Below are 13644 nucleotides of genomic sequence, written 5' to 3'. Positions count from 1 at the left end.
GGAGACAGACCTGTCTCTAGACCGGCTACCGAGCCACTCTCCTCGCCACTACTTCTTCGCCTGGCTGCTGAAAAGGCGGATGTCTCCCCCCGTTCCTGACCGCCCTCTGTTAGCTCTTCCTCACTGTACAGTGGGGCTGAGCCCACAGCATGCGATACTTCGCTTGGTGAGGGAACACCAAAGGACAGGGGCAGGTAGAGGATACATGATTTCAGTGGGCTTGGTCCCGGGCCATGCCAACTAACGGTTGTGTCTGACGTACCCACCGACCGTTGGCTGTAGGTGTCAGAGGTGACCTGGGAAGAGGAAGACGACCGAGCCAACCAATCGACGACGGCAGGGTTGTCGGTGGAGACACGACCGCTGGATGACACCGGGAGCACTGGCCTCTGGCTGTGAATAGTGCTGCCTCGACCCCTTCCTCTGCTGCCACGTCTGCTCGCTCCTAAAACATTGCCTCCTCTGCCACTCCTCTGCATGTTGTCTGACATACTCTTTAATTCAACGATTCTGTGTCCCTGAGTAACAATTCTGTGTCCCTGAGTAACAATTCTGTGTCTGTCCCTGAGTAACAATTCTGTGGCCCTAAGTAACGGTTCTGTGGCCCTCAGTAACAATTCTGTGTCCCTCAGTAACAATTCTGTGTCTGTCCCTGAGTAACAATTATGTGGCCCTAAGTAACGGTTCTGTGGCCCTCAGTAACAATTCTGTGTCCCTGATTAACGTTTATGTGGCCCTAAGTAACGGTTCTGTGGCCCTCAGTAACAATTCTGTGTCCCTGAGTAACAATTCTGTGTCTGTCCGAGTAACAATTCTGTGGCCCTAAGTAACAGTTCTGTGGCCCTCAGTAACAATTCTGTGTCCCTGAGTAACCTTTCTGTGGCCCTAAGTAACAGTTCTGTGGCCCTCAGTAACAATTCTGTGTCCCTGAGTAACAATTCTGTGGCCCTAAGTAACAGTTCTGTGGCCCTCAGTAACAATTCTGTGTCCCTGAGTAACAATTCTGTGGCCCTAAGTAACGGTTCTGTGGCCCTCAGTAACAATTCTGTTTCCCTCAGTAACAATTCTGTGTCCCTCAGTAACAATTCTGTGTCTGTCCCTGATTAACGTTTACGTGGCCCTAAGTAACGGTTCTGTGGCCCTCAGTAACAATTCTGTGTCCCTGATTAACGTTTCTGTGGCCCTAAGTAACGGTTCTGTGGCCCTCAGTAACAATTCTGTGTCCCTCAAGAAACAATTCTGTGTCTGTCCGTGAGTAACAATTCTGTGGCCCTAAGTAACGGTTCTGTGGCCCTCAGTAACAATTCTGTGTCCCTGATTAACGTTTATGTGGCCCTAAGTAACGGTTCTGTGGCCCTCAGTAACAATTCTGTGTCCCTGATTAACGTTTCTGTGGCCCTAAGTAACGGTTCTGTGGCCCTAAGTAACGGTTCTGTGGCCCTCAGTAACAATTCTGTGTCCCTCAGTAACAATTCTGTGTCTGTCCCTGAGTAACAATTCTGTGGCCCTAAGTAACGGTTCTGTGGCCCTCAGTAACAATTCTGTGTCCCTGATTAACTTTTATGTGGCCCTAAGTAACGGTTCTGTGGCCCTCAGTAACAATTCTGTGTCCCTGATTAACGTTTCTGTGGCCCTCAGTAACAATTCTGTGTCCCTCAGTAACAATTCTGTGTCTGTCCCTGAGTAACAATTCTATGGCCCTAAGTAGCGGTTCTGTGGCCCTCAGTAACAATTCTGTGTCCCTGAGTAACAATTCTGTTGCCCTAAGTAACGGTTCTGTGGCCCTCAGTAACAATTCTGTGTCCCTGAGTAACAATTCTGTGGCCCTAAGTAACGGTTGTGGCCCTCAGTAACAATTCTGTGTCCCTAAGTAACAATTCTGTGGCCCTAAGTAACGGTTCTGTGGCCCTCAGTAACAATTCTGTGTCCCTCAGTAACAATTCTGTGTCCCTCAGTAACAATTCTGTGTCTGTCCCTGATTAACGTTTACGTGGCCCTAAGTAACGGTTCTGTGGCCCTCAGTAACAATTCTGTGTCCCTGATTAACGTTTCTGTGGCCCTAAGTAACGGTTCTGTGGCCCTCAGTAACAATTCTGTGTCCCTCAAGAAACAATTCTGTGTCTGTCCGTGAGTAACAATTCTGTGGCCCTAAGTAACGGTTCTGTGGCCCTCAGTAACAATTCTGTGTCCCTGATTAACGTTTATGTGGCCCTAAGTAACGGTTCTGTGGCCCTCAGTAACAATTCTGTGTCCCTGATTAACGTTTCTGTGGCCCTAAGTAACGGTTCTGTGGCCCTCAGTAACAATTCTGTGTCCCTCAGTAACAATTCTGTGTCTGTCCCTGAGTAACAATTCTGTGGCCCTAAGTAACGGTTCTGTGGCCCTCAGTAACAAGTCTGTGTCCCTGATTAACTTTTATGTGGCCCTAAGTAATGGTTCTGTGGCCCTCAGTAACAATTCTGTGTCCCTGATTAACGTTTCTGTGGCCCTCAGTAACAATTCTGTGTCCCTGAGTAACAATTCTGTGGCCCTAAGTAACGGTTCTGTGGCCCTCAGTAACAATTCTGTGGCCCTGATTAACGTTTCTGTGTCCCTCAGTAACAATTCTGTGTCTGTCCCTGAGTAACAATTCTGTGGCCCTAAGTAACGGTTCTGTGGCCCTCAGTAACAATTCTGTGTCCCTGAGTAACAATTCTGTGGCCCTAAGTAACGGTTGTGGCCCTCAGTAACAATTCTGTGTCCCTCAGTAACAATTCTGTGTCTGTCCCTGAGTAACAATTCTGTGGCCCTAAGTAACGGTTATGTGGCCCTCAGTAACAATTCTGTGTCCCTGAGTAACGTTTCTGTGGCCCTAAGTAACGGTTCTGTGGCTCTCAGTAACAATTCTGTGTCCCTGAGTAACAATTCTGTGTCTGTCCCTGAGTAACAATTCTGTGGCCCTAAGTAACGGTTCTGTGGCCCTCAGTAACAATTCTGTGTCCCTGAGTAACGTTTCTGTGGCCCTAAGTAACAATTCTGTGGCCCTCAGTAACAATTCTGTGTCTGTCCCTGAGTAACAATTCTGTGGCCCTAACTAACGTTTCTGTGGCCCTAAGTAACAGTTCTGTGGCCCTCAGTAACAATTCTGTGTCCCTGAGTAACGTTTCTGTGGCCCTAAGTAACAATTCTCTGGCACTCAGTAACAATTCTGTCTGTCCCTGAGTAACAATTCTGTGGCCCTAAGTAACAATTCTTTGGCCCTCAGTAACAATTCTGTGTCTGTCCCTGAGTAACAATTCTGTGGCCCTAACTAACGTTTCTGTGGCCCTAAGTAACAGTTCTGTGGCCCTCAGTAACAATTCTGTGTCTGTCCCTGAGTAACAATTCTGTGGCCCTAACTAACGTTTCTGTGGCCCTCAGTAACAGTTCTGTGGCCCTCAGTAACAATTCTGTGTCTGTCCCTGAGTAACAATTCTGTGGCCCTAACTAACGTTTCTGTGGCCCTAAGTAACAATTCTCTGGCACTCAGTAACAATTCTGTCTGTCCCTGAGTAACAATTCTGTGGCCCTAATAACGTTTCTGTGGCCCTAAGTAACAGTTATGTGGCCCTCAGTAACAATTCTGTGTCTGTCCCTGAGTAACAATTCTGTGGCCCTAACTAACGTTTCTGTGGCCCTAAGTAACAATTCTCTGGCACTCAGTAACAATTCTGTCTGTCCCTGAGTAACAATTCTGTGGCCCTAATAACGTTTCTGTGGCCCTAAGTAACAGTTCTGTGGCCCTCAGTAACAATTCTGTGTCTGTTCCTTAGTAACAATTCTGTGGCCCTAACTAACGTTTCTGTGGCCCTAAGTAACAATTCTCTGGCACTCAGTAACAATTCTGTCTGTCCCTGAGTAACAATTCTGTGGCCCTAACTAGCGTTTCTTTGGCCCTAAGTAACGATTCTGTGGCCCTCATTAACAATTCTGTGTCCCTGAGTAATGCTTCTCTGTCCCTAAGTAACGTTTCTCTGTCCCCAAGTAACGTTTCTGTGGCCCTAACTCTGTCCCTAATACAGAGCGGTCTGCCTCTCTTGAATGACTGGAGGCAAATGAAGAATTCTAAAATGGCCGCTATTTATAGCTCGACCATTACACAGTGCTGGCTGCCTGGCTGCTGATTGGCTAATGCGATCACATGTCATTAAGGAATGCATTATGGGTCAGCGCGCCTTGTCTGCGCGCCTTCCCAGACATCCTCGCTCCGTCGCCGCACATGTCCGCCGCCATTTTAGGAAAAATTTCGATTCGCGCGTCCGAAGTAGGCTATTTTTCGGATTCGGCCCGAATCGAAAATTTTCCAATATTCGACTCGAATTCCACTTCGCCTACTTCGATTCGCTCATCTCTAATTGTTAGCTGTAAACAATAAACACATACTGGAAAGATAGAAACACTTACCTTTAAGAGAGCAAATTTTCCAAATAAAGATATGAAATACAGAGAGAGAAATATCATCTTGCCCATGGATAATCCATTAGTAATGCCTCATCTAAAATATGCTGTTCAGTTTTGTGCACCAGTTCACAAAAAGAGCATTGGATAATTGGAGAAAGCGCAGAGAAGGGCAATCAAACCAATAAGAGGTGTGGAGGAGCTCAGCTATGAGGAAAGCATAGAGGAACTAAATGTATTCTCTCTTGAGAAGAGGAGATTAAGGGGGAATATGATCAATATGTATAAATACATAGGTGGTCCATATAGTGAACTTGATGTAGAGTTTTTCAGTTTAAGGTCAACACAGAGGACCAGGGGTCACTCTTCACATCTGCAGGAAAAAAGTTTTAATCTCCAAATACGGAAAGGCTTTTTCATGGTAAGAGCTGTGAAAATGTGGAATACACTCCCTCAATAGTTGGTTCTGTCCAGCTCAGTAGATTGTTTTAAAAAAAGACCACCTCAGAACAGTGCTGCCAGTCAGTGTTCCTAATCACCGCCACACCATATATTGTCCCAAGTCACCACCTTCCACCCACAGTGTCCCTAATCACCGCCACACCAGTCATATTGTCCCTGGTCACCGCCACACCAGTTACAGTGTCACACCCCTTTCACACGTGTGGTCTGGCTATGGCTACCTGTCTGTTTTTCAGACGGACCCTCTATTTTCCTCTATGGGTAGCTGGATGCAAACAGACTTGTGTCTGTTTAAAACCTCCTACCTCAAATCCGATCCAGCAAAAACAAACAGAAGGGGGAACTGGTCCCTTTATATCCAGCTACCCATAGAAGAGCATGGGCTGTGTCTGTGTCCACTCTACATAGGTGGAGCGAGCATGGAGCTGTCATCCAGCAGCTCAGCAGGGGATTGGCGGACGAATCCCCTGCTGTGAAAAAATGGATCCAGTCCGTGTGTAAGGGGCCTAAGCCAGCAACGGTGTCCCTGATTATTGCCACGTCAGTTCCAATGTCCCCTGACAAGTAGAAGTCAGCATTAGTGTCCCTGATTGCGGCCATACTAGTCCCCTGTGGAACCAGACCAATGCAGCCAGCAACAATGTTCTTGATCACAGCAACACCAGTGTTGCTCCTGCCTGCCACCTGTAATGACCCTGGTCTGTTTATTGACCACATTTCTGTCTGTTGCCTTTACCAATCCTTTGCCTGCTTGCTGACCATGTCACCGCCTGCGGCCTGAACTGGCCCATCTGCACATCTGACTATGTTCCTGTGGAACACCAGTCCCAGCCATCCCCCGCAGGCAACTGCACTCCTGGAGTCACAGGAACTCCTTTGTTCTTCCTTTCTTCAGCCTCCTGTATTTTCTGGTCAGTGAACATGACATTTCTTGGGGTAACCATTTACCAGTTGGCTAGGCTTGCTTGGCTTATAGGAACTGGGACTGCTATAGGGGATGTTGCACTAAGTTATATTCCCTGACCACTCGTATAGAGGCAACCATTACAGTACATTGGTTTCTATACAATTTGTTGATTTGAGGGACACACAAGATACAATGTCCAGTATATATTCAGCCCAGACTGTAAAAAAATCAAATGTGTGGTATCGCCATACTCAGGAGGAGTAGAAGAATATGTTCTGGGGTGTAATTCTAAGTATGCTTATGCTGTGTATAAGAAATATCTTAAATTGACAATTTTGTGTAAGAATGTGTAGAATTCATTTTTTATCACAAGTTTTTGGAAAATGCAGAAATTAAAATAAAAATTAAGTCTTCAAAGGACTCACCATGTCTCTTAAAAAATACTTTGAGGTGTTTGCTTTCCAAAATGTAGTGTGTTTGCACTGCCCTGGTGCTCCAGGGCCTCCAAAAATGAGATAGGCAGTCAGGAAATTAGATGCGTAGTGCCCCCTACAACACCTGAAGGTGTTCCTTGAATTTTGGGCCCCTCTATGTGGTTACGCTATGAAAAGGTCTCACGCATGTGGTATTACCATACATGAGAGGAATGGCAGAGTGTCACTCACCGGCCTGCATTTCTTGAATCAACACAGTGTAATTTAATATATCCACCCATTGGGATAAGGGGGGGCTAGTAGAACCTGGAGATGATTTGACATGCTGACGAAAGAAAAAATCTTAAAAAGCTCGTTTTTTGAGATTTCATTGTAAAATGGAAAATAAAGCAATATGGAGAGATGGAGTGAGAGACTCATCATAGTTATCAGTATATTTTTGGAAAATCGTAGACCAGAATGGGCAAATGAGGCCTCATTCCCATCAGATGTGCAGGTACTTTCCTTTCTCTCTGTAACAGCGCCAGCAGATGTCTGAAGATGAAGGGAAAATACGGTTGATAGAAACCAGATCACAATACCATTTGGAGAGTAGTTTAAAGTTCTTTTCTTGTACTGTATGTAATTAAAAATTGAGGATTTATGAGTGAAAATAAATGCCTTCTGCCAGTCTCCAGAGGAAATCTCAAACCCCAGATCCCTAGACCAGATTTTAGTATAAATTGGAGGTGTACTAATACTGTGGGTCAGAATTAATTTATATACTTTAGTTCATGTGTGATGGGGTATCTCTGATAGAAGGCAAATATACTCAAAGTCCAACAAAGGTCTATGTATTTTATGGTATGAGTATAGAGACTTACAGGAGGTCGATAGTTGTAATTTTGTCAACAAGTTCAAAGAAAGTGACAGCGTGGTGAGTGGACTCACAAAAGAGCCTGAAGAGGGGTTGTCATGTACCTGACTGGAGGCTGCAATAGAGAGAGGGCTCCCCTTATGGCTAAGGGCAGTGCACCGCTGGAAGTGGAAACAGGAGGTGCAGTGCCCGAAGAAGCCAGTGGTGTTGCTGCTTGAAGATGCTTGATGAGATGGACCCCGTGGGTGCTCCGGTTGCAGGAGGAATTTCTCCAGAGAGCACGTGGATCCCGGAGGATAAGTAGAGTAGTAAGTAGCCAGAGCCAGGGTTAATATGGAACAACAGACAGGAGCAACGTCAGGATCAAGCCAGGGTCATACACTGAGCAGAGGACAGGAGCAAGGTCAGGATCAACCGGGGTCATACACAGAGCAGCAGACAGGAGCAAGGTCAGGAGCAAGCCTGGGTCATACACAGAGCAGCAGACAGGAACAAGGTCAGGATCAAGTGGGTCAGTAATGGGTGATCAGCACTAAACTCAGGAACACAGGAATGGGAGGGGCTGAAGATAATCCAGCAATCACTGAGCAGAGCTGCAGTCCTTATAAAGGCCACTGAGTGTCAGCAATTAGTGCACCCTGCGTGTGCCGGTGCGTTTTCGTGCACAGAAATGCGCGATTACATGCCGCCTGCCTATGCGCATGCGCACTTCCTTGCGCGAATTGACTTGGCCATATTGAGCATTGGCGCATCTGCCCGGACTTCCTCGTCTTTTCCCCTGACAGGGGTACACAAAAGACAGCGTTCACCATTTGGTGCCTTTTTTTTTTTTGCCACCGTGGGACCTGAACTTGGTTCTTTTGGTCCACCAGTAGCCTCTTTTGAGAGTATTCAGCCTATTCCCCTGCTTATGCTAGTTCAAGAAGTTGGATTTTGGTTGACTTCTCTTCCACGTGGTGAGCGTCGGAGCTGACGACCTTATCCTGTCATTTTTTTCCTCATTGGTCTTACACTGGGATAAGGGGGTTCTCTGTCCATATCCCTCCTCCCCTGCAAAAGTGATGGCGGCTTTCCCTCAGGTTGGCGACATTGCCCGGCCTAACCTGTATCCACGACCTATGTACCCTGAGGTTGTGCTGCACTCATGAACTCTGGGCTGTTTGGTATACCTGTCTGCTTTGGCTTCCTTCCAAAGGCAGAATTCCCTTTTTTGGAGACCATGGACAGCCCTGGAAAACCCTGGTGGCCTTCTCTGCCATTATGATCTGCCAGCTGATTGTTAGGTTTTCTACCATTTGTGGTTCAGGCTCTGCCCTCCCTTGTCACGGTGCATCCCTCCAGAATGATTGGTGACTCTTGGGTGTTCTGACATCAGGCGTCTGTGTCTTGGGTTTGCAGGGCATCTACCTGGTCCTCAGTGCACACTTTTATTAGGTTTCTATGTTCACATTTTTCAATGCTAGTTTTGGATACAAGGGTTTGCAGGCCATTTTACGGTGAGTAACAAAAAATCCTGTTTTTTTTCCTTTTATATCCAGCACCACTCAACAGACCTACCAAGACTTTTGGATTATGAAACTGGCTGCACAAAATTCAAATACTTTTGGATAAAGTATTTCCCGTGTAGATGTGCATAGTTAGCTGCTTGTCTATGATTAAGCAATGATATTTTTAATTTACTTACCCAGAAGTAGTATACAATTAGAGAAGCTTCGAATAAGTGAAGAGCCAGCAACTTTTTTTCCTGATAAAAGTACTTTATACTTTAAAGTATAAATATAAATATTTATACTTTATACTTTTTACTTTAAAGGGTACAGTGTGCAAGTTAGAGCAGCTTACAGTAGACGTTTTGGTAATAAAAACCTTATTTATAGCCCTGGCCCTTTCTTTACTGAAATGCGTAAGCTGCTGTAACTTGCACAAAAAAGTACTTTTATTGGGAGAACGAGTTGCCGACTCTTCACCTTATACTCTCATTCAGTGTTAAAGCAGTTGGATCACCACAACAGTCAGACACCTGTTCACAAGAATGATTCAGCAACTGCAGCCATGATATTTTTTTCAGCGAAGATTTTCTTTAAACAATGTACATCTGAAGCTGATGTTTCTTTTTCCTTATAGATCCTTGGTGGATTGCTGTTATGTTTTGGTCTGTGGATTTTATTTGACAGGAACAGCTTTGCTTCTTTCATAGGTGAGTGAGCTAATTTTTTTTTATATATTGCTTACATGACATTTTTTTTTAATTTACATCTACTAGAGGTTAGAAAAAATATTTGACAGACCTAAGCAATATGGAACAAATTGTCCCTCAAATTGTGCAACATATTAGACACAGCCAAGTAAATGTCAGCTTTATATGCATTTGGCTGATTTATTACCTCTTGTTAAATACATCCTCTCTCTTATTAATCCTATCCTAGGGTATCAGCTATAGTAAAACATTATCATCTGATAACAAACATTTATTTCAAATCATTGCACACCTTCAACTTATTTTTGTTTAGCTAGGCATTAGGTCCCTTTCAGACGAGCCTAAGCAGTTGACAGGTCAAGCGGATGACAGGTTTCCACCTGTCTGTTTCCACCTGACTGTCATCAGATCCGATCAGTTCCGCTGGATGGATGGGGAACGGATTCCCATCCATCTGTTTTTGGAGTACAGGATCGGATGTTGGCAGGTCCACAGAGGTCTATGGATGGTCCGATCAGGTCAGCCTGAAAAACTGACAGGCATCAGTGGGAAAGGGGCCTTCGTGTAGTCGTTTGTTTGTTTTCATTACCTTGTAATGATGAACTCGCATATTGTGGCTGCAGTTTGTAGTGTCATACCTTTAATGCGAGAAACCATGAAGGCCCCTCCTCCCCCCGACCCACTGGCCTCGAGACCCTTCCCCCTGAGCCTGAAGGCCTTGAACATGGGGCCCTTTACTCCCGTCATAGGGCCCTTTCACATGTTCTGCAGTGGGCCCACTCCTGCCATCTTGGGGCCCCAAGCAGGGACTGGAACAGCAGGGCCTGTTCGCAAGTATGACCTCTGCAACCCTGGTAGTTCTGCCACTGGGTGAAATGCTCTGCAGTGTTTCATGGGCTAGGTGGAATGCTCTGCAGTGTGTCAGGGGATGGGTGAAATGCTCTGCAGTGTATCATGGGATGGGTGGAATGCTCTGAAACATCATGGGAAGGGTGGAATGATCTGCAGTGTCATGGGTCTTGTGGAATGCCCTACAGTATCATGGGATGGGTGTAATGCTTTGCAGGGGTTGGTTGCTATTGCGACCCATGCAGCTATGCCACTTTCATGGCTGATCAATCCCCTTGTGTCCATGAATTGCGTCAACTAGCTCTTAGTTTACCTATTTTATTATTTTACTTTGGATTCTTCCATCAACACTTCAATGCATTCTAATGCAACAAAGCAGTGGGGGCAGCTTGTAATGTAGCTTCAGGCACTGGATCCTTCTTTGAATCTCACTGCGACATCTTTGCCCTACACATGCTATACAGGTTCAGGGCCATGGTCCACCACTATGGAACCCAAACCCTCTTTTTTTTGGGGTATGCTCACCGTAATAGGCAAAGACTGGACCCTATATAGGAATCAATGACATGAACAAGTAAGACAGGGTCACCTTGTTTATTGGACTATAAAACATAGCCCCACAGCACGTACAAGAATTAACACATACTTTACACTGTTTATATGTATCTTGAATAGTATACATTTTATTTTAAGTATAGGTTTACATATGGACATGTACATTTGGATTGCATTCGTTTGAATGGGCTGCTGTACCCATGAGACATGCAGGGAAAGAAGTCCCAGGCCATTTTTTATAAGTGCTCTGCACAGAATTGCATGGTGAATGCGGCACCATGCCATTTGAGGCAGGTGAAAAATGTGCATGGGTGCTGAAGCGTGGGGGTGCCTTTAACAATTTACCGGTCTCTGCATCCCATTCTAGCTTTGCTCAGGCATGCAACAAGTGGCCTACTTTAATAAGGCAGACTATTTTACCATAAAGCTTGAACTGTGATCCTCTTTTATGTGTGTGAGTAGTAACGTATTTTACAATAAAGATCCTTAAGATAATGCACTAGGTTGTTCCGCCCTCTTTCTTCCCCTTCTTGCTGTAGTGACTATGGGACATCCCCAATCCTTGAGGGCAGGAAGACCATGTGTGATTACTTGCTTATACACTGAACCAAGACTTATGCGCAAGAGAATTTTGTTTTGTATTGTCGGTCAGGTTTCTGCATTGTGGACTCCAGCAGAAAAATAGATTGGTCAGTGTACGGATTATACTAGAGTGTGAAGATGGTGATATCAATTAACCAACTCCCGCCCGCCATATAGTAATATGACGGACGCAAGGTGGTTCTCTTGTTCTGGGAGGACATCATATGACGTCCTCCCATTCTAACTAGCGTGCAGAGCGGCAATCGGCGGTGCGCTGTTTCCCTCGTACACAGCGGACCACCGATCCACGGAAAGAGCCAAAGATGTCGGCTCGGTCATGTGATCAACTGTGTCCAATCACAGCTGATCACATGTAAACAGGGAAATGCCGGATATCTGCATTTCTCTCCCCACGAGCTGTCACGCTGACAGCTCATGAGGAGAGGAGAGCTGGTAATCAGCATTCCTCGGAGGGGACATGTACACAGATCATCAGAGCACTGATAATCAGTGTGCCCTGATGATCTGTGTAACCCCAGAAGCGCCACCTGTCAGTGTCCATCAGTGCCAGCTCTCAGTGCTCATCCATGCCACCTGCCAGTGCCCATCAGTGCCACATTTCAGTGCCCATCAGTGCCACATCAATGCCACATATCAGTGCCCACCTAAGCTGCCTTTCAGTGTCACCCATCAGTGCCAGTCAGTGCCACCTATCAATGCCAGTCAGTGCCACCTATCAGTGCAAGTCAGTGCTGCCTATCAGTGCCACCTAACAGTGCCAGTCAGTGCCACCTAACAGTGCCAGTCAGTGCTGCCTATCAGTGCCAGTCAGTGCCACCTATCAGTGCCATATATGAGTTCTGCCTTTCAGTGCCTATCAGTAATGCCTGTCAATGCCCATCAGTGCCACCTATCAGTGCCCATCACTGCAGCCTCATTAGCGCACATCAGTGAAGGAGCAAAATCACTTCTTTACAAAATTTTAAAACAAAAACTAAGAAAAAACTTTTTTTTTTTACATTTTCAGTGGTTTTTGGTTTGTTTAAGAAAAAATAAAAAACCCAGAGGTGATTAAATAGCACCAAAATAAAGCTCTATCTGTCCCAAAAAAATGATAAAAATTTCATATGGGTACAGTGTTGCCTGACTCTGCAATTATAATTCAAATTGCAACAGCACTGAAAGCTGAAAATTGGCCTGGGCAGGAAGGGGGTATAAGTGCCCTGTAGGCTAGTGGTTAAAGAAATTCAATTAAGGTGATTCTCATTGGCTATAGAATTTACCAGCAGCATAGAAGCTTTTGAACAACAGATGGTCACTAACAAGGACCAAAGTCCAGGGGCTAACCATTTAACAGCACCTAAAGCTCAAGCAAGGGAGGACAAAATGGTGTCATTGTTTTATAGACTAAAGGACTTATTAGAAAAAGAGATGACCATCCCTAGGAGATCTTCCTGCATGCCGTCGGGGAGGAAAAAAGCCAGAGGGACAGCACAAAAATCCCTCACAACCTACAGTATCTGCTCAGGACACAGGAGCTCTGCAGCATGGCACAAGATGGAGCCGTAGGAGCATCCTCATCCCAGCTTGCACAGGACACAGCCATTCATTTGCCTGCACAGAACAGTGAGTACACACAGCAGCTTACAAAGGGGAACTTGGAGGCCAGTTTGGAATCTATGTATACTAAATTGGCTGCTAAATTTCAGTCGGAGTTGCATAAAAGTACAAACGTCCTTTCTCAAGAAATTGCCACGCTGGGAACTAGAACAGATCGCTTAGAAGCAAAGCATGATGAACTCAGTTTAGCCTATGGTGAGCTATCCAGGGATCATGATATTCTACAGACCGCCGTTACGTAGTTACAAGCACAGGTACGATTCGATAAATGTAACTGCAGAAATAACCTCTGCATCCATGGGGTCCCTGAAACAGTGACGGATCTCTCCCAGGCTATTACTAAGTTGTTCAAGTCCCTTCTTCCGGACAAAGACCCCAAGGCCTTTACGTGCAACTGGGTACATAGAGCTCTGCGTCCTAAGCCCCCTGGCGATAAACCCCTCAGGACATTATTCTGTGCATGAAAGACTTCCTGATTAAAGAAGACATCCTTAGAGCAGCCCGCAATACCCCTGTGATAACCTTGTATGACTCAAATCTACAAATTTTCCCAGATGTCTCCCAAGCTACGCTGGAGAAACGCCGGAAAATGCGGGAGATCACGTCGATCCTTTCATTGGCTCGTATTCGGTATAAATGGGGATTCCCCTTTAACCTCCCTGGCGGTATGATTATTTCAGATTTTTGGTGCTGAAAGCGGTACCATTTTTTTGCATGGAAATATGTATTTTTTTAATTGTAGGCCTGTAATATTTAGGAATAACTC

At 45.5% G+C, this 13644-nt stretch overlaps 1 protein-coding gene across 2 annotated transcripts in view; it reads left to right on the top strand.

Annotated features, from left to right (window-relative positions):
* Nucleotides 1–13644, top strand: part of LOC149470725 (leukocyte antigen CD37-like) — a 391182-nt gene that overhangs the window by 202649 nt on the left and 174889 nt on the right. For both annotated transcript variants that reach the window (XM_089660914.1, XM_089660920.1), the window contains exon 3: nt 9200–9272. In XM_089660914.1, the coding sequence (XP_089517040.1) occupies nt 9200–9272 (73 nt within the window). The remainder of the gene's footprint in view (nt 1–9199; nt 9273–13644) is intronic.

The sequence above is a fragment of the Staurois parvus genome, unplaced genomic scaffold (genome assembly GCF_062004578.1).
Source record: "Staurois parvus isolate SC_StPar_1 unplaced genomic scaffold, SC_StPar_1.0 ptg000032l, whole genome shotgun sequence".
Lineage (NCBI taxonomy): Eukaryota > Metazoa > Chordata > Amphibia > Anura > Ranidae > Staurois > Staurois parvus.
Note: the sequence above shows the minus strand (reverse complement) of the source record. Positions and strands in the feature narration are given on the sequence as shown.